Genomic DNA, 22,142 nt, shown 5'->3' with positions numbered 1-22,142 from the left:
GAGACCATAGACATAATGGGCGAGACCACCAACAATGACGTGACATCCTGTAAATGTTGAAACTGTTCAATAGAAATACACTTGCATTAGAATATAAACCTCCTTAATACGATCAAGAATCCTCACATAATTAGCAACATAACATGATAATGTTTACTAACGTTTTGCTGTTTTTAGAGGGGAGTATGGTTAGAATAAGAATAAGGTAGTGTGAGAAGAGTATTTTGTGGAAACAGCAATGTTTTCCTTATTCCATGTGTGTGATCAGAGAGAGATTGAGAGAGAGAGAGAGAGAGAGAATGCGTCACAGTCGTCACAATTGGATTCCTATAATGATACCCACTCATCAGTCCCCACACCCCACCTTAGACAAACATCCAGGTACTCTGAAATATTTAAAATCACACTCATTCTGTTATAAAATAACTGCACACAGATGTAAAAAATGCACTTTTATGTCTACTTTCACAAGTAAACATCCATTCCAACCTATACACATACTTTAAAAATAATACATTTTTACCTTGCCTGTACACACACACACACTCTCCCTTTTCTCTCTTTATCTCTCTCTCGCTCACACACACAATTCACAGTGAACACATGTTGAAATCAAATCAAAATAAGCTGGTGGCAAAACATCCCAAAACTCAGTTTAAAAAAGCAATATGACAAATCAGTCCAATATTTATAACTGGATTTATTTTATATTAACCTTATATTAAAAATATCTTTACCTCTCACTCTGTTGTTATGGAAACAGAAAGAATACATTTAGTTTACGAGTAATGACTGAATAAATCCACATTACCAACAGATAAACTTACAAGTTAAAACATATACTAACAGAATACAATAGATCAGAGCAGCTCTTTCTTCTTAGAATATGACAAATAGATATCTCAAAGTTGTATTTTTTGCTTGAGCACATCTAACAAAAAACAACAAAGAAAGGAAACTAGAGACCCTTTCCCTCCATGCTGGCTCGAGGCTATGGGTAAAGCTGATCACAAGGCTCAGAGTGCAACTGAATGAGTGTCCTTCGTGGCTTAGGGTACCTTAGTGTCCCTGCTACTGCTGGGCTCAGAGTTAGGTGAGATGACAATGATCCAGAGTTATGGAGTCTGGGGGTAGAGAGGTGAGTGCAGCCCAGAGGGCAAACATACGCATTCACATCTACACACACAAACGCACGCACGCACACACGCACACATACACACGCACACATACACACGCACACATATGCACGCACGCATACGCATACGCATACGCATACGCATGCACGCACGCACACACACACACACACACACACAGACGTACAATTCCCACCCCATGCACACATTTATTTTCTCTTACTCAAAAAAAACAGTAACATATTTTGTGTATTTTCCCATCAGATAGATAAACATATTACAGATATAATACCAGACATTATATTATATCTGTAAGAGTATAGAGAGGACAGGACTCTCTCTCTCTCTCTCTTACCCCCCTCTTCCTCAGATATGAGAGCTGGAGTGTGAGTGTTGGGGAGTGAGCTGGCCTCGATGGACCCCGTGGCGGATCTCTGTGGTGGGGCTGTTGGCCAGTGTAAGCAGGGACCGTACGCAAGCTCGGTAACGGGTGGACATGGTATTGTACAAAAGCGGGTTGATGGCGGCGCTCAGGTAGAAGAGCACAAAGGAAACCAGGTTCAGGTACTGGGACACAGTGTAGAGCTCAGGACTGGAGTCGGCCGAAACAGAGAAGAGGGTCCGGCCAACGTGGAAGGGTAGCCAACACAGAACAAATGCCACCACTATCACCACTGAAAAAGAAAGAGAAGGAGAGACTCAGAGAAATTCTGCACTGTGGGATCATGGTCAGGAAAATTATCTTCATGGGATTTTATAGAATACAGAAAATCAAGTGAAAACAGCGATAGACAAATTTATTACATCATCTATATTGCCTAGTTACAGGGGCGCTGGCCAGATGCGCCACTCCATTTGGCCTATTTTTGTTTGATTATTTTCTAATATTTACATAACTTGATTTACATATTTTTCTGATTTGTATATTTTATTCCTTAACATATCAACTCGTTCATTGTGTGTTGCGTTTTTTTCCCCTTTCCGTGGTAGTTTTTTGTTTTTTTTTGCATCCATTGACGGCATTCATTGAAAGACCGTCGTAACATTTGCTATCCAACTCATCAGCATAGGGACTCAGTGGCTGTTTCAGTCAGTTGACTGTCAGTTGGGAGTAAGACTCCTCATCAATTTATGAACTTCAATGGCTGATGTAGTCGGTTGACTCTCAGCTGAGACATCGGTGGCTGATCTAGTCAGTGGACTGTCAGCTGGAGAAGGACGCAGCTTGTGCATAGCTCTCGTTGGACTGTGTCAGTTTGAGCATGCCTTGCTGGTGTTGGCCATTCGATACACTCCCCTACAACTTTTGCAGTTGTCATCTATCAACACGGCTATCAGCAAAAATGTGCTCCACCTCTACCGTGCGACGGGGATATTACGTAGGAAACGCTATATCCATCGAGGATCCGGCCACACTGTCATCAAGCGGACAACAGAGGATGGTATCCTCCTGTATCCAGAGGCGATTAGAGTCTGTGGGGGCCCTAAGCAAAAATTCCAAGGGGGCCCTACCGACAAGTGTTATCACCATTATGTTATATCACCATTAGGTTATTATGTTAAATAATAAAAATACAAAAAGCATATTATAAAAATTCTTATATTTTGACATGTATCTCACAAAATATCATTATGAGATAATGATTCTCTACAACAACTTTTTACTGCATTGCCATGATCAAAGTAGAGGCAAAAAAGGGGTTTCTTTGTTGAACAAATTGGGATGCAGTGTAAGCCTTGAATTGGATGCCATGCAGGAATTTGCTAGGATCTCAAAATCGGATTATGAACATGCTTTGCCATAGAGAAACACACGATAGCGTTGGATTATAAACATGCTTTGCCACAAAAAGAGACAAAAACGTGGGGTAAGTCCAGCTATATGAAGTTATTATTTTGCTTTCACTTCGTCTGTTTTATAACCCAGAAGGATGTACTTGGTATCAAATGATCAAATGATAGCTCTGTGTCTCCTCTTTCCTCTGACATGCCATATCTATCCGATCACGGGTCCGCGAGTAGGGGAGACCGGGGCTGGTTGGAACACTTTTCACTCTCGGTTATATTTCTCCGTCTTACAATGCGTTGAAATGGTCAAATTGTTATTAACTGAAAGCTTGGGATCTCAGCTACAAAATGTATACATTCAATGTCAACAAATGATCCCTTGTTTTGAGTTATATATGATTAAAGTGGTGTTGTGCACGTGTTCCAACCTGCCCCATGCACGGGGTTGGTTGGCACATGTAGTCGGGGTTGGTTGGAACACCTATGTTATAGTCCTTTGCAGTACTCCTTTTGCTTTTGTTTGAAGTGCTCATCTATATCACTACCTGTAGGGCTTTGCTGATTTCTTTTCTGTGTGTTTTTCTTCAGTAGGGCCCACCGTCAAGACCAATTTGGTCCCTACCGAATTTTTTTTTACTTCAAATGTTTAGAAATGTCTGAAATGCTTCCAAATGTAAAACTATGTTCAGTAATTACAATAACAATGTTAAAATAAAGATTGATGATGTTTTTATGTGTAAAATACAAAGTTTATAGATTTGTCACAAAATAGCCATAGAGAATGTATGTGCCAACCAACCCCAAAATCAGTGTGCCAACCTGCCCCGCCCACATTAGGTCAAACTTTTTTGCACCAATGCTGTTAGCCTGCTAATATCGGTCACCTCTGGTTTTTAAACTTCATTTTAAATTATAGATGAGTCCCCTAGCAATCAATTATAATGAATATTTTTTATATATCCCTAACTATTACCCTTCTAGGATGTATTTAGTGGGAGGTGCATATTCTAAGTTTTGACACTACAAAATCAAAAAGTTGTTCTCACCTAAAGGGTTAATGACCTGGAGACCAGTTACATACGTGAGTTTACTCTACTCAATAAGGCCGTCAGTTTAGTGTTGGAATTTTGTTGCAGCTCCCTCTAGTAGCCTGGATATTAACAGTGTCTCAACCTGCCCTTGTTCCAACCAGCCCCGGTCTCCCCTAATTCAAACGAGAGTAATGGGTGTGCAGCGTTGGTTTGTGTACATGACGTTATTATTTTGCAGTCACTTCGTCTGTTTTTATAAGCCAGAAGGATCGATATACATGGTACCAATGGATAGCCCTGTGTCTCCTCTTTCATCTGATATGCTTGCCATATCTATGCGATCACAGGTTCGTGAGTAATTCAAACGAGAGTAATGGGTGTGCAGGTGAACGCAGAGAAGTATAGACTGTAAATATGATGCAATTTGATTTAATTTCATGTTTTTTTTTATTTTCATACTTGACCTTACAGACACTTCTGCTCTGTCACACAAGAAAGGTTTCATCTCACTGCGATGAACAGTTCAGGAGTAATGTAACAAAGAAGAAAGGGTGTGTTTTTTGACGTCAATCGGGTTCTAAAAAATTAACGTGTATGCTTGGTCCTTACTGCATCGCGATTAGCATGTTATGGCTGACAGCCCTATTACAAACATAACGTTAACCATCTCCTTGCTTAACTAGTTGTAACTGTAGCTAGCTGAAGTTTACTGTTGTATAGATGTAGCAAATCATGTTCAATCTTTCTGCCAATTAACATTAGCCTACTATAACTTAATTGAGTAGGCTAAATGCCAAACTCCGATGTTGATATGTCATCACTGCACCCTCGATTGACGTTTACCACAGTATCCATAAATATGTGCGGATTCTTTGAACTCTTTTGAACACAGATCCGCTGTTTATAAGGCCATAGCACAGGGCCTACATATGTACAGATGTACTGTTTGTAAGACAGGGCAGGAGCACGCAAAATACATCATTCAATCTCTATGGACGAAATTCTCGCTTGACCCACCGGCAAACGCGCTGAGACCAGGTCGGGGGCACGAAGCTGAAGTTGGCCGCACATTCAGAATGCGGTGTAGTTAAGTTTCGATTCCACCTTAAATATTGCAATTTTCTACCGACAGGGGGCAGCGCTGACTGCAAATACGCGATGACACTGGCATTTGCCTAGTAGCAGACGAACATGTAGGCTACTCCTCACAGACGAATAAAAGCCTTTTTTCTGGTGACTCCATTGTCGACCAATCTTTAAGTAAATGATACAACATGCTTTCTGTCAAATAAATCGGTTCATATTGCACTTGTTTTGGGGGGGCTTTTCTGTTCTTTCTTTACATGAGCTATATTTCATATTTTACAATTTATGCACTAGATTTGATACCCATTGCTCACACATGATTTGCCGTGAGATATTACACAACATCCCGATACTACCGTCTCACAGCGTTCATATGACACCCAGCATGCCAAATTTCGTCGTGGAAAATGCCCATTTTTTTACATTTAAATTACTATATTTCATATTCCACAGTATATGCACTAGATATGATACCTATGGTCCATACATCATTTGCCGTGAAATATTACACCACATCCCGAAACTACAGTCTCTGTGCTTTCATTTGACACCATGCATGGCCAATTTCGTCGTGGAAAATGGGCATATTTCATAGATTTAATTTACATGAGCTATATTTCATATTCCACAATTTATGCACTAGATTTGATACCTATAGCCCATACATCATTTGCCGTGAAATATTACACCACATCTCGATACTGCAGTCTCTGAGCTTTCATATGACACCCTGCATGCCAAATTTCGTTGTGGAAAATGGCCATATTTTATAGATTTACTTTACATGAGCTATATTTCATTTGTGCACTTGATTTGATGCCTATTGCCCACACATCATTTGCCGTGAAATATTACACCACATCCCGAAACTACAGTCTCTGAGCTTTCATTTGACACAATGCATGGCCAATTTCGTCGTGGAAATTCACCCTTTTATTACAATTGAAATTACATGAGCTGTTTTTCATATTCCACAATGTATGCACTGGACTTGATACCTATTGCCCACACAACATTTGCCGTAAAATATTACACCACATCCCGATACTACCGTCTCACAGCGTTCATATGCCACCCTGCATGCCAAACTTCGTCGTGGAAAATGGCCATTTTTCTTACATTTTAATTACATGAACTATATTTCATATTCCACAGTATATGCACTAGATTTGATACCTATGGCCCATACATCATTTGCCGTGAAATATTACACCACATCCCGAAACTACAGTCTCTGAGCTTTCATATGACACCTTGCATGCCAAATTCCATCGTGGAAAATGGCCATTTTCCTTACATTTAAGTTAAATGAGCTATATTTCATATTTTACAATTTATGCACTAGATTTGATACCTATTGCCCACACATCATTTGCCGTGAAATATTACACCACATCCCGAAACTACAGTCTCTGAGCTTTCATTTGACACCATGCGTGGCCAATTTCGTCGTGGAAATTCACCCTTTTATTACAATTGAAATTACACGAGCTGTTTTTCATATTCCACAAATGTATGCACTAGATTTGATGCCTATTGCCCAAACATCATTTGCCGTACAATATTACACCACATCCCGATACTACCATCTCACATCGTTCCTATGACACCCTGCATGCCAAATTTCGTCGTGGAAAATGGCCATTTTCCTTACATTTAAGTTACATGAGCTATATTTCATATTTGACAAATGATGCACTAGATTTGATGCCTATTGCCCACACATCATTTGCCGTGAAACATTACACCCTATCCCGATACTAATGTCTCACAGCGTTCCTATGACACCCTGCATGCCAAATTCCATCGTGGAAAATGGCCCTTTTTCATAGATTTAATTTACATGAGCTATATTTCATATTCCACAATTTATGCACTAGATTTGATACCTATGGCCCAAACATAATTTGCCGTGAAATATTACACCACATCCCGATACTGCAGTCTCTGAGCTTTTATATGACACCATGCATGGCCAATTTCGTTGTGGAAAATGGACATATTTCATAGATTTAATTTACATGAGCTATATTTCATATTTTACCATACTTAATACCTATTGCCCACACATCATTTGCCCTGAAATATTACACCTCATCCCGATACAGTCTTTGAGCTTTCATATGACACCCTGCATGCCAAATTCTATCATGGAAAATGGCCATTTTTCATACATGTAATTTATATGAGCTATATTTCATATTTTACAATTTATTCACTAGATTTGATACCTATTGCCCATACATCAATTACACCATATCCCGATACTACAGTCTCTCAGCTTTCATTTGCCACCATGCATGGCCAATTTTGTCATGGAAAATCCCCATTTCATTACAATTGAAATTCTATGAGCTATATTTCATGTTTTACGATTTATGCAGATTTGATCCCTATTTGGCGTGACATACAGCACATCCAGATACAACCGACTTTGCACTACTTAAAAAATCTCACAAATTCTATGTGTGCTCATGTATAGCATAAATGAGAATTGCTCTCTTATTTCACACTTCTACTGTCAGTCATAACTGTTGAAATCTGACAATGATCACGAGGAGCGTGTAATTACATCCATTGTGCAGTTATTCTTTTTTTCTGAAATATAGCTCATGTAACTTAAATGTAAGGAAAATGGCCATTTTCCACGATGGAATTTGGCATGCAAGGTGTCATATGAAAGCTCAGAGACTGTAGTTTCGGGATGTGGCGTAATATTTTACGGCAAATGATGTTTGGGCAATAGGCATCAAATCAAGTGCACAAATGGTAAAATATGAAATAAGTAAATCTATAAAATATGGCCATTTTCCACGACGAAAGTTGGCATGCAAGGTGTCATATGAAAGCTCAGAGACTGTAGTTTCGGGATGTGGCGTAATATTTTACGGCAAATGATGTTTGGGCAATAGGCATCAAATCAAGTGCACAAATGGTAAAATATGAAATAAGTAAATCTATAAAATATGGCCATTTTCCACGACGAAAGTTGGCATGCAGGGTGTCATATGAAAGCTCAGAGACTGTAGTTTCGGGATGTGGTGTAATATTTTACGGCAAATGATGTTTGGCTAATAGGCATCAAATCAAGTGCACAAATGGTAAAATATGAAATAAGTAAATCTATAAAATATGGCCATTTTCCACGACGAAAGTTGGCATGCAGGGTGTCATATGAAAGCTCAGAGACTGTAGTTTCGGGATGTGGTGTAATATTTTACGGCAAATGATGTTTGGGTAATAGGCATCAAATCAAGTGCACAAATGGTAAAATATGAAATAAGTAAATCTATAAAATATGGCCATTTTCCACGACGAAAGTTGGCATGCAGGGTGTCATATGAAAGCTCAGAGACTGTAGTTTCGGGATGTGGTGTAATATTTTACGGCAAATGATGTTTGGGCAATAGGCATCAAATCAAGTGCACAAATGGTAAAATATGAAATAAGTAAATCTATAAAATATGGCCATTTTCCACAACGAAAGTTGGCATGCAGGGTGTCATATGAAAGCTCAGAGACTGTAGTATCGGGATGTGGTGTAATATTTCACGGCAAATGATGTGTGGGCAATAGGTATCAAATCTAGTGCATAAACTGTGGAATATGAAATATAGCTCATGTAAATTAAATCTATGAAATATGCCCATTTTCCACGACGAAATTGGCCATGCATGGTGTCAAATGAAAGCTCAGAGACTGTAGTATCGGGATGTGGTGTAATATTTCACGGCAAATGATGTATGGGCCATAGGTATCAAATCTAGTGCATAAATTGTAAAATATGAAATATAGCTCATGTAAATTAAATCTATGAAAAAGGGCCATTTTCCACGATGGAATTTGGCATGCAAGGTGTCATATGAAAGCACAGAGACTGTAGTTTCGGGATGTTGTGTAATATTTCACGGCAAATGATGTATGGACCATAGGTATCAAATCTAGTGCATATACTGTGGAATATGAAATATAGTTCATGTAATTTAAATGTAAGAAAAATGGCCATTTTCCACGACGAAGTTTGGCATGTTTGGTGTCATATGAACGCTGTGAAACGGTAGTATCGGGATGTGGTGTAATATTTTACGGCAAATGATATTTGGGCAATAGGCATCAAATCTAGTGCATACATTTGTGGAATATGAAAAACAGCTCATGTAGTTTCAATTGTAATAAAAGGGTAAATTTCCACGACAAAATTGGCCATGCATGGTGTCAAATGAAAGCTCAGAGACTGTAGTATCGGGATGTGGTGTAATATTTCACGGCAAATGATGTGTGGGCAATAGGTATCAAATCTAGTGCATAAATTGTGGAATATTAAATATAGCTCATGTAACTTAAATGTAAGGAAAATGGCCATTTTCCACGATGGAATTTGGCATGCAAGGTGTCATATGAAAGCTCAGAGACTGTAGTTTCGGGATGTGGTGTAATATTTCACGGCAAATGATGTATGGGCCACAGGTATCAAATCTAGTGCATATACTGTGGAATATGAAATATAGTTCATGTAATTAAAATTTAAGAAAAATTGCCATTTTCCACGACGAAGTTTGGCATGCAGGGTGTCATATGAACGCTGTGAGACGGTAGTATCGGGATGTGGTGTAATATTTTACGGCAAATGTTGTGTGGGCAATAGGTATCAAGTCCAGTGCATACATTGTGGAATATGAAAAACAGCTCATGTAATTTCAATTGTAATAAAAGGGTAAATTTCAACGACAAAATTGGCCATGCATGGTGTCAAATGAAAGCTCAGAGACTGTAGTATCGGGATGTGGTGTAATATCTCACGGCAAATGATGTGTGAGCAATAGGTATCAAATCTAGTGCATAAATTGTGGAATATGAAATATAGCTCATGTAAATTAAATCTATGAAATAGGCCCATTTTCCACTACGAAATTGGCCATGCATGGTGTCAAATGAAAGCTCAGAGACTGTAGTATCGGGATGTGGTGTAATTTTTCACGGCAAATGATGTGTGGGCAATGGGTATCAAATCTAGTGCATAAATTGTAAAATATGAAATATAGCTCATGTAACTTAAATGTAAGGAAAATGGCCATTTCCACGATGGAATTTGGCATGCAAGGTGTCATATGAAAGCTCAGAGACTGTAGTTTCGGGATGTGGTGTAATATTTCACGGCAAATGATGTATGGGCCATAGGTATCAAATCTAGTGCATATACTGTGGAATATGAAATATAGTTCATGTAATTAAAATGTAAGAAAAATGGCCATTTTCCACTACGAAGTTTGGCATGCAGGGTGTCATATGAACGCTGTGAGACGGTAGTATCGGGATGTGGTGTAATATTTTACGGCAAATGATGTTTGGCTAATAGGCATCAAATCAAGTGCACAAATGGTAAAATATGAAATAAGTAAATCTATAAAATATGGCCATTTTCCACGACGAAAGTTGGCATGCAGGGTGTCATATGAAAGCTCAGAGACTGTAGTTTCGGGATGTGGTGTAATATTTTACGGCAAATGATGTTTGGGTAATAGGCATCAAATCAAGTGCACAAATGGTAAAATATGAAATAAGTAAATCTATAAAATATGGCCATTTTCCACGACGAAAGTTGGCATGCAGGGTGTCATATGAAAGCTCAGAGACTGTAGTTTCGGGATGTGGTGTAATATTTTACGGCAAATGATGTTTGGGCAATAGGCATCAAATCAAGTGCACAAATGGTAAAATATGAAATAAGTAAATCTATAAAATATGGCCATTTCCCACAACGAAAGTTGGCATGCAGGGTGTCATATGAAAGCTCAGAGACTGTAGTATCGGGATGTGGTGTAATATTTCACGGCAAATGATGTGTGGGCAATAGGTATCAAATCTAGTGCATAAACTGTGGAATATGAAATATAGCTCATGTAAATTAAATCTATGAAATATGCCCATTTTCCACGACGAAATTGGCCATGCATGGTGTCAAATGAAAGCTCAGAGACTGTAGTATCGGGATGTGGTGTAATATTTCACGGCAAATGATGTATGGGCCATAGGTATCAAATCTAGTGCATAAATTGTAAAATATGAAATATAGCTCATGTAAATTAAATCTATGAAAAAGGGCCATTTTCCACGATGGAATTTGGCATGCAAGGTGTCATATGAAAGCACCGAGACTGTAGTTTCGGGATGTTGTGTAATATTTTACGGCAAATGATGTTTGGGCAATAGGCATCAAATCAAGTGCACAAATGGTAAAATATGAAATAAGTAAATCTATAAAATATGGCCATTTTCCACAACGAAAGTTGGCATGCAGGGTGTCATATGAAAGCTCAGAGACTGTAGTATCGGGATGTGGTGTAATATTTCACGGCAAATGATGTGTGGGCAATAGGTATCAAATCTAGTGCATAAACTGTGGAATATGAAATATAGCTCATGTAAATTAAATCTATGAAATATGCCCATTTTCCACGACGAAATTGGCCATGCATGGTGTCAAATGAAAGCTCAGAGACTGTAGTATCGGGATGTGGTGTAATATTTCACGGCAAATGATGTATGGGCCATAGGTATCAAATCTAGTGCATAAATTGTAAAATATGAAATATAGCTCATGTAAATTAAATCTATGAAAAAGGGCCATTTTCCACGATGGAATTTGGCATGCAAGGTGTCATATGAAAGCACAGAGACTGTAGTTTCGGGATGTTGTGTAATATTTCACGGCAAATGATGTATGGACCATAGGTATCAAATCTAGTGCATATACTGTGGAATATGAAATATAGTTCATGTAATTTAAATGTAAGAAAAATGGCCATTTTCCACGACGAAGTTTGGCATGTTTGGTGTCATATGAACGCTGTGAAACGGTAGTATCGGGATGTGGTGTAATATTTTACGGCAAATGATATTTGGGCAATAGGCATCAAATCTAGTGCATACATTTGTGGAATATGAAAAACAGCTCATGTAGTTTCAATTGTAATAAAAGGGTAAATTTCCACGACAAAATTGGCTATGCATGGTGTCAAATGAAAGCTCAGAGACTGTAGTATCGGGATGTGGTGTAATATTTCACGGCAAATGATGTGTGGGCAATAGGTATCAAATCTAGTGCATAAATTGTGGAATATTAAATATAGCTCATGTAACTTAAATGTAAGGAAAATGGCCATTTTCCACGATGGAATTTGGCATGCAAGGTGTCATATGAAAGCTCAGAGACTGTAGTTTCGGGATGTGGTGTAATATTTCACGGCAAATGATGTATGGGCCACAGGTATCAAATCTAGTGCATATACTGTGGAATATGAAATATAGTTCATGTAATTAAAATTTAAGAAAAATTGCCATTTTCCACGACGAAGTTTGGCATGCAGGGTGTCATATGAACGCTGTGAGACGGTAGTATCGGGAGGTGGTGTAATATTTTACGGCAAATGTTGTGTGGGCAATAGGTATCAAGTCCAGTGCATACATTGTGGAATATGAAAAACAGCTCATGTAATTTCAATTGTAATAAAAGGGTAAATTTCAACGACAAAATTGGCCATGCATGGTGTCAAATGAAAGCTCAGAGACTGTAGTATCGGGATGTGGTGTAATATCTCACGGCAAATGATGTGTGAGCAATAGGTATCAAATCTAGTGCATAAATTGTGGAATATGAAATATAGCTCATGTAAATTAAATCTATGAAATAGGCCCATTTTCCACTACGAAATTGGCCATGCATGGTGTCAAATGAAAGCTCAGAGACTGTAGTATCGGGATGTGGTGTAATTTTTCACGGCAAATGATGTGTGGGCAATGGGTATCAAATCTAGTGCATAAATTGTAAAATATGAAATATAGCTCATGTAACTTAAATGTAAGGAAAATGGCCATTTCCACGATGGAATTTGGCATGCAAGGTGTCATATGAAAGCTCAGAGACTGTAGTTTCGGGATGTGGTGTAATATTTCACGGCAAATGATGTATGGGCCATAGGTATCAAATCTAGTGCATATACTGTGGAATATGAAATATAGTTCATGTAATTAAAATGTAAGAAAAATGGCCATTTTCCACTACGAAGTTTGGCATGCAGGGTGTCATATGAACGCTGTGAGACGGTAGTATCGGGATGTGGTGTAATATTTTACGGCAAATGATGTTTGGCTAATAGGCATCAAATCAAGTGCACAAATGGTAAAATATGAAATAAGTAAATCTATAAAATATGGCCATTTTCCACGACGAAAGTTGGCATGCAGGGTGTCATATGAAAGCTCAGAGACTGTAGTTTCGGGATGTGGTGTAATATTTTACGGCAAATGATGTTTGGGCAATAGGCATCAAATCAAGTGCACAAATGGTAAAATATGAAATAAGTAAATCTATAAAATATGGCCATTTTCCACAACGAAAGTTGGCATGCAGGGTGTCATATGAAAGCTCAGAGACTGTAGTATCGGGATGTGGTGTAATATTTCACGGCAAATGATGTGTGGGCAATAGGTATCAAATCTAGTGCATAAACTGTGGAATATGAAATATAGCTCATGTAAATTAAATCTATGAAATATGCCCATTTTCCACGACGAAATTGGCCATGCATGGTGTCAAATGAAAGCTCAGAGACTGTAGTATCGGGATGTGGTGTAATATTTCACGGCAAATGATGTATGGGCCATAGGTATCAAATCTAGTGCATAAATTGTAAAATATGAAATATAGCTCATGTAAATTAAATCTATGAAAAAGGGCCATTTTCCACGATGGAATTTGGCATGCAAGGTGTCATATGAAAGCACAGAGACTGTAGTTTCGGGATGTTGTGTAATATTTCACGGCAAATGATGTATGGACCATAGGTATCAAATCTAGTGCATATACTGTGGAATATGAAATATAGTTCATGTAATTTAAATGTAAGAAAAATGGCCATTTTCCACGACGAAGTTTGGCATGTTTGGTGTCATATGAACGCTGTGAGACGGTAGTATCGGGATGTGGTGTAATATTTTACGGCAAATGATATTTGGGCAATAGGCATCAAATCTAGTGCATACATTTGTGGAATATGAAAAACAGCTCATGTAGTTTCAATTGTAATAAAAGGGTAAATTTCCACGACAAAATTGGCCATGCATGGTGTCAAATGAAAGCTCAGAGACTGTAGTATCGGGATGTGGTGTAATATTTCACGGCAAATGATGTGTGGGCAATAGGTATCAAATCTAGTGCATAAATTGTGGAATATGAAATATAGCTCATGTAACTTAAATGTAAGGAAAATGGCCATTTTCCACGATGGAATTTGGCATGCAAGGTGTCATATGAAAGCTCAGAGACTGTAGTTTCGGGATGTGGTGTAATATTTCACGGCAAATGATGTATGGGCCACAGGTATCAAATCTAGTGCATATACTGTGGAATATGAAATATAGTTCATGTAATTAAAATTTAAGAAAAATTGCCATTTTCCACGACGAAGTTTGGCATGCAGGGTGTCATATGAACGCTGTGAGACGGTAGTATCGGGATGTGGTGTAATATTTTACGGCAAATGTTGTGTGGGCAATAGGTATCAAGTCCAGTGCATACATTGTGGAATATGAAAAACAGCTCATGTAATTTCAATTGTAATAAAAGGGTAAATTTCCACGACAAAATTGGCCATGCATGGTGTCAAATGAAAGCTCAGAGACTGTAGTATCGGGATGTGGTGTAATATCTCACGGCAAATGATGTGTGAGCAATAGGTATCAAATCTAGTGCATAAATTGTGGAATATGAAATATAGCTCATGTAAATTAAATCTATGAAATAGGCCCATTTTCCACTACGAAATTGGCCATGCATGGTGTCAAATGAAAGCTCAGAGACTGTAGTATCGGGATGTGGTGTAATTTTTCACGGCAAATGATGTGTGGGCAATGGGTATCAAATCTAGTGCATAAATTGTAAAATATGAAATATAGCTCATGTAACTTAAATGTAAGGAAAATGGCCATTTCCACGATGGAATTTGGCATGCAAGGTGTCATATGAAAGCTCAGAGACTGTAGTTTCGGGATGTGGTGTAATATTTCACGGCAAATGATGTATGGGCCATAGGTATCAAATCTAGTGCATATACTGTGGAATATGAAATATAGTTCATGTAATTAAAATGTAAGAAAAATGGCCATTTTCCACTACGAAGTTTGGCATGCAGGGTGTCATATGAACGCTGTGAGACGGTAGTATCGGGATGTGGTGTAATATTTTACGGCAAATGTTGTGTGGGCAATAGGTATCAAGTCCAGTGCATACATTGTGGAATATGAAAAACAGCTCATGTAATTTCAATTGTAATAAAAGGGTAAATTTCCACGACAAAATTGGCCATGCATGGTGTCAAATGAAAGCTCAGAGACTGTAGTATCGGGATGTGGTGTAATATCTCACGGCAAATGATGTGTGAGCAATAGGTATCAAATCTAGTGCATAAATTGTGGAATATGAAATATATCTCATGTAAATTAAATCTATGAAATAGGCCCATTTTCCACTACGAAATTGGCCATGCATGGTGTCAAATGAAAGCTCAGAGACTGTAGTATCGGGATATGGTGTAATTTTTCACGGCAAATGATGTGTGGGCAATGGGTATCAAATCTAGTGCATACATTGTAAAATATGAAATATAGCTCATGTAACTTAAATGTAAGGAAAATGGCCATTTTCCACGATGGAATTTGGCATGCAAGGTGTCATATGAAAGCTCAGAGACTGTAGTCTCGGGATATGGTGTAATATTTCACGGCAAATGATGTATGGACCATAGGTATCAAATCTAGTGCATATACTGTGGAAAATGAAATATAGTTCATGTAATTTAAATGTAACAAAAATGGCAATTTTCCACGACGAAGTTTGGCATGCTGGGTGTCATATGAACGCTGTGAGACGGTAGTATCGGGATGTGGTGTAATATTTCACGGCAAATGTTGTGTGGGCAATAGGTATCAAGTCTAGTGCATACATTGTGGAATATGAAAAACAGCTCATGGAATTTCAATTGTAATAAAAGGGTGAATTTTCACGACGAAATTGGCCATACATGGTGTCAAATGAAAGCTCAGAGACTGCTGTATCGGGATGTGGTGTAATATCTCACGGCAAATCATGTGTGAGCAATGGGTATCAAATCTAGTGCATAAATTGTAAAATATGAAATATAGCTCATGTAAAGAAGAAACAGAAAAGCCCCCCCAAAACAAGTGCAATATGAACCGATTTATTTGACAGAAAGCATGTATCATTTACTTAAAGATTGGTCGACAATGGAGTCACCAGAAAAAAAGGCTTTTATTCGTCTGTGAGGAGTAGCCTATGTTCGTCTGCTACTTGGCAAATGCCAGTGTCATCGCGTATTTGCAGTCAGCACTGCCCCCTGTCGGTAGAAAATTGCAATATTTAAGGTGGAACGGAAACTTGACTACACCGCATTCTGAATGTGCGGCCAACTTCAGCTTCGTGTCGGGGGCCCCCTCACGGCTCGGGGCTCCAAGCAGTTGCCTGCCTTGCCTGTTGACAAGGTGCGCCTCTGCCTGTATCCCTGTGTCCCTTCCCCTCAACTCATCTTCCTGGTGCCTGTCAACAGCGATGGTCAGATGAGCGCGACTCAGCAGAGCATAGGCCAACTGGCATGTCAACTACAAGCCATCTCATCTGCCGAAGTTCTGCCCCAGCAATTACAAGTGTAAAGAAAAAGGAATCATCTGCGAAAATGGACATAAACAACAAAAAGGTACTTTTAAACATGCCAACTGGCAGCACACTAACTCTTGCTGGTGAGCGCTCATCTGACATTGGAGATCGTCTTTTGGGTATGCCTATATCGGACTTGTCACAACATTTTAAGACACGTAAAGGGCTTGGTTTTGTTCACATAAATGCTAGGAGCCTTTTGCCAAAGATGGACATTTTAAAGATGTGGGTTAATGACTCCAACCCTGACGTCATTGTCATTTCAGAAACTTGGTTGAATACCAATGTTAAGGACTCAGATATTTCCCTTTATGGTTATAATATTTGTATAACTGATAGAGTTAAATGGGGTGGTGGCGTAGCTATTTATGTTAGAAACAGTTTAAGTTTCTCTATAAGTGTATCCACCTCTGTCCCGGGTCAATTTGATTTATTAGCCATTATCACCCGGAGAGAAGAAATACTCTTTTCTGATTGGCTGGTGGGGTGGCTATTAATTCTGAATAACAGGACACCATTCCATATCAATGCTTAGGAATGGTAACTATAACAACCATAGTAGAACGACGGTTGCAGCGCTCTAGAATCTTTGGTTGCAGGCTTCGCAACAATGGAATCAACTGTAAACAAGCTAACTGGGCCAACGAAAGTTGTACAACAAGCTGAACTAGAAATGCAATTCCAAGGAATTACCAGTGCATGAAAATGCTAAAGTTGTGATGTAAAATATCATGTATAGTTAAAACAGATAATACAGAGAGGGTTACTACGGTGATGCTAGGATAGACATGGTGGTTGCATAGCTTAATAAAAGTTGATAGTTTAAAAGTAGACTGTTTAAAAGCTGAATGTAGATAGTTTAAAAGTTGTTGATAGACAGTAGATACTTTAAAAGTTGTTGATAGTAGATAGTTTAATGATAGTTTAAAAGTAGACCGTTTAAAAGTTGAAGGTAAATAGTTTAAAAGTTGTTGACAGACTGGAAGTTGAATGAATGTTGATATTCAAATAGTTTAATGACTTTGTATAGGTAGATATTTGACGATAACTGAAAGTTGGAATGGCTCTAATGTTTGCTAGCAGTTATGCTAAGATTTTAACTATGCTAACCATGCTACTTAGCTAATGTTTTATAGCAGTGCTAGCAATGCTAACCTGCTAACCATGTTACTTAGCTAACGTTTTCTAGCAGTTTAATGAATGTTGATATTCAAATAGTTTAATGGCTGTGTATAGGTAGATATTTGACGATAACTAAAAGTTGGAACGGCTCTAATGTTTGCTAGCAGTTATGCTAAGATTTTTAATTCTGCTAACCATGCTACTTAGCTAATGTTTTATAGCAGTGCTAGCAATGCTAACATGCTAACCATGTTACTTAGCTAACTTAACTAACATTTTCTAGCAGTTTTGCTAAACATGCTAACTAGCATGATAACATGCTAGCATGCTAACTATGCTAACCATGTTACTTAGCTAACCTAGCTAATCATTTTTAGCAGTTATGCTAAAAATGCTAACTAGAATGCTAACACGCTAGCATGCTAACTATGTTAACCATGTTACTTAGCTAACCTAGCTAATCATTTTTAGCAGTTTTGTTAACAATGTTAACATGCTAACTTTGTTAACCATGCTAACTAGCTACAGTGGGTAGGAGTCATAGTTGATGAAAAGTGTTGACATAGTTGATGAAAAGTTAAAAGTTGTTGATAGACAGCTAGTGAATGTATATAGTTTAAAAGTTTAAAAGTTGAATGTAGATAGTTTAAAAGTTGTTGATAGACAGCTAGTTTAATAGATAGATAGTTTAATGATAGTTTAAAAGTAGACCGTTTAAAAGTTGAATGTAAAAAGTTCAGTAGTTTAATGGGTTACATTGTTTAACAGTGGATTATTGTAGTGAGGACTTTTATTTTGAAACAGTTTTGGGCAGAGGAAACAGTTGAATAGGATGTGTAGTCTTAATTGACCCAGGTTGTATGCTTAAAGCCTGAGGCTGCAGGTGGCCTGAACACCTGCCATAGGATTCTAATTGCTTAATGGCCGTATTATGATGTCATAATAGGCAATGTTAAGTCTATGGGGATTTTTTAAAAGTTTTTCTTTAATAGTTTAAAAAGTATAAAAGACATAGCAGCTTGGTCCGTTTGAATACCTACGTTACAAAGTTTGAATGAAGTTTCTAAGTTAAACTGTTCAAGAGAAATAGCGTACGGAAAAAGTGGTAAGCGGAATAATAATAACTAGAAATGCAATTCCAAGGAATTACCAGTGCATGAAAATGCTAAAGTTGTGATGTAAAATATCATGTATAGTTAAAACAGATAATACAGAGATAATAATGACCAACATTATTATTATGGTGAGGGCCTAATATTATCATCATTCATAGGACCTAAATTTTCCAGTAGCGCGACTGTCCATAGGCAGCAATCCATCTCACCCTGCCACTCACCCATCATCCTCAGTGTCTGGCGATGCCCGCGGTCTCTGTGAGTCTGTTTCCGTAGGAATAGCCTCCGGGCGATGAGGCCATAGAGCAACGAGAGCAGGCCGAGTGGCACCAGGAAGTAGAGGTTGGACAACCACAGCATGGCGGCCAGCAGACCCGAGGTGAGTGCGTACTGCGTGCAGCGGCACTCGGTCAGGCCGCCCTCCAGCCCACCCACGTCCAGACGCTCCACGCCCACCAGGGCCAGCACGGGGGCAGCACTCAGGAAGGCCACCACCCACAGGGCAGCCAGCAGCACGCGCACACGGCCCCGTGTGACCAGGAGGCGTGCACGCAGCGGGAAGCAGACGGCCAGGTAACGCTCAGCCCCGAGAGCAGTCATGTGCAGGATGGAGGAGAAGGTGCAGCACTCGCTGGCGAACATCGACAGCTTGCACACGGCCTCGCCTAGCAACCACGGCCGGTAGCGCCACAGCTGGGGGTTAAGTGGGGGTGGGTGGTAGGTGGTGGAGGAGAGGTCGTTAGTTTGGTCAATAAGTTCAAGCATCCCCAAACACACATATACACAAAGAAAATGGACAGGTTTTACAAGTGGACACTCATAGGTTTACATCAGGAGCACACAATTCAGGGTTCCCACCCATTTTCAATGACAACATTTTAAAACGATTCATTTCAAAGAACTCCATGACATTTCTAGGATTTTCATGAATGTGGGAACCCTGACAACTCATATCGAGAACAGATACTGTATGTATAGACAGAAATATAAAGATGCACACTCAAATACACATGCTTTCAGATGCCAAAAGAAAATATAGAGACACACACACTGAGGCATAAGAGGAACAATGACCATGATATATCCCATACTCTTAGTCCCCATATGCATTGCAAAACACCCAGGGACACAGATACACAAAGAAACCTACAAATAGACATACATGCTGTACAATCCACCACAGCCATGCATATGCCAATATGCACATTAGGGTGGTCCTTATCAAGTCCAATTTTTTTTTTTTTGCAAAATGTTAGCATCTTAAAGCGATAGTTCGGAGTAATTTCACCCTAGGGTCCTTTGCACCATGACTCCGAGCCAAACACCCACCCAGAACGTGTTTTCCCTTGGTCGAACCCTGGTCGAGTAGCGCTGTCAGAAACGCATGACTGGCAGGAAGCGATTACATCAATGTTTTTTGGTATATCCCAGTTTTTAATATTTGTTTACAACTTAGTGTTAACTAATAATTGTTGTAAACTGGTACTACGAACAAAATCTACATCCTTATGCATGTTTCCTGCCAGGACTTTTACGGGCTTTTTCCAAATCACTGAAGTAACGTTGACGCAGCGGTATAGTAGCAGATAGTAGCATCCATCAGGCAAGTGTTATTTAAATAAACTCCTGGTGTACTTACAAACTTTTCAATGCCTCGTTTTATGAGTAAAGAACATAGTTGTACTACTATTAGAAGTTTCGTACCATTCAGGGCATTATTAGTGAGGTAATTTACGAGATAAAAGTAGGTTTCATTACGCCTGCAGAAAGTCATTAGTTTCTGACAGCGCTACTCGACCAGGGTTCGACCAAGGGAAAACTGTTCCTTTTAACTTCAAAATTATAAATATGCAAACATTTTGACAAAAATTATATTTAGAGGTAGCTCAATCATGTGGAAGATTGCCTATGTTAAGCTGTGCAGCGTTATTGTGATAAGTAATATTAAAAGTTGTTGCAAATGAACTACATTTTATTGAAATCAGAGCAACACTGACATGACAACAATGACAACAATCTCAAAATAAGCACAAACAATCAAACAATTTTCAGCAATCCCTCATTTCTGATGCTCAGGAGCCAGTGTTGACTTTTTGCAGTCTGGATAGATCCGACAGTGATCTTCCATTCGAATAGATGGCAGTTTTGATCCAACTAATTTTGGTATGGTGGAACCAACCAAATAAACTTCACTTCTTGTTTTTGCCATGATTTTGCTCTTGGTACACAACACAACTGCAAGCAAAGCTGAGCAAGGGATGGTGAAGGTGCCTTTTCCTTATTCAGTTTTGTGGCACATATTTGGGGTTCAGTGGATACAATTGTTTGAATGTTTTAATGAAGACCAAAAAATGTGCTCTAAACCCAAACAATAACCAAGGTGATCATCAATAGAAATATGTATTGATTCCACCAGGAAAGGTAAATCTGCTAAACCGGGTCATGAATGGATTAATTTGGATTTAGTAAACTGAGATGTATCTAAAATATGTATCTAAAATACATATTCAGGAATATATGGTGCATTAGATGATTTTATGGAGATTGTTTTGGATTTTTACTAGCCAGTTATAATACCAATTCAAATTATGTTTTTATGAAAATCATCAAAATCTCAAAGTTTAAAGCTATTGAGCTACCAGTAATTATTATGTTACTGCCATAAAAATCGGCATGCTGTATTTTCTTATATAAAGGAACAATTCAAAGGGTTAAGAGGATGACAATTGGAGACTTTAAAAATAAGGACCACCCTAATGCACATGTCATAAGACCTACCTTGTACAAGTCCAGTGGCATGAGCAGGAGAATGAGGATGTCTGACACAGCCATGCTGCTCAGATACAGGTACGTGGTGCTCCTCATCTGCGGGCAGCGCCAGACCACCAGGATGGTAAGTGCGTTACCCACGAGGCCAAGCAGCAACAGTGGAATGCACAGCGTTGTCACAACGACCAGCTCCAGGTCGCTGAAGAGCGACTGGCTTGGACTCCAATCCTCCCAATAGTCCCAGCCAGAGGCGTTCCAGCAGTCCTCACAGCCCGAGCCTGCGCCAGAGCCACTACCCTCTAGCACCACATCCATGCTACAGGGAGAGAGGGAGAAACATGTACAAAAGAAAACACAATGAATGCAGAAT

General features: G+C 38.9%; 1 protein-coding gene across 1 annotated transcript; it reads right to left on the bottom strand.

Annotated features, from left to right (window-relative positions):
- Positions 1–1,499: 1,499 nt before the first annotated feature.
- On the bottom strand, positions 1,500–22,087 carry LOC143127126 (growth hormone secretagogue receptor type 1). Its single transcript, XM_076288430.1, has 3 exons — positions 21,782–22,087; positions 19,225–19,696; positions 1,500–1,807 (listed from the first exon to the last, which is right to left on the bottom strand). Exons 1-3 carry the CDS (start codon positions 22,085–22,087, stop codon positions 1,500–1,502), a joined length of 1,086 nt encoding a protein of 361 aa, XP_076144545.1.
- Positions 22,088–22,142: the final 55 nt, after the last annotated feature.

Source organism: Alosa pseudoharengus, unplaced genomic scaffold (assembly GCF_046254945.1).
Source record: "Alosa pseudoharengus isolate Yale_2024_CS ecotype anadromous, Long Island Sound unplaced genomic scaffold, YU_APseudo_1.1 YU_APseudo_1.1_scf_17, whole genome shotgun sequence".
In the NCBI taxonomy this organism is placed as follows: Eukaryota; Metazoa; Chordata; class Actinopteri; order Clupeiformes; family Clupeidae; genus Alosa; species Alosa pseudoharengus.
Note: the sequence above shows the minus strand (reverse complement) of the source record. Positions and strands in the feature narration are given on the sequence as shown.

Bases quoted from the DNA above. Each gene is read 5' to 3' on its own strand.
- LOC143127126 (XM_076288430.1), bottom strand. From the start codon at position 22,087: ATGGATGTGGTGCTAGAGGGTAGTGGCTCTGGCGCAGGCTCGGGCTGT. The intron at 19,697-21,781 runs GTAGGTCTTATG...CTTAACCCCCAG, and splicing joins TGCCACTGGACTTGTACAAG to CTGTGGCGCTACCGGCCGTG. The intron at 1,808-19,224 runs GTGAGTGGCAGG...TTTCTTTTTCAG, and splicing joins CCAGACACTGAGGATGATGG to TGGTGATAGTGGTGGCATTT.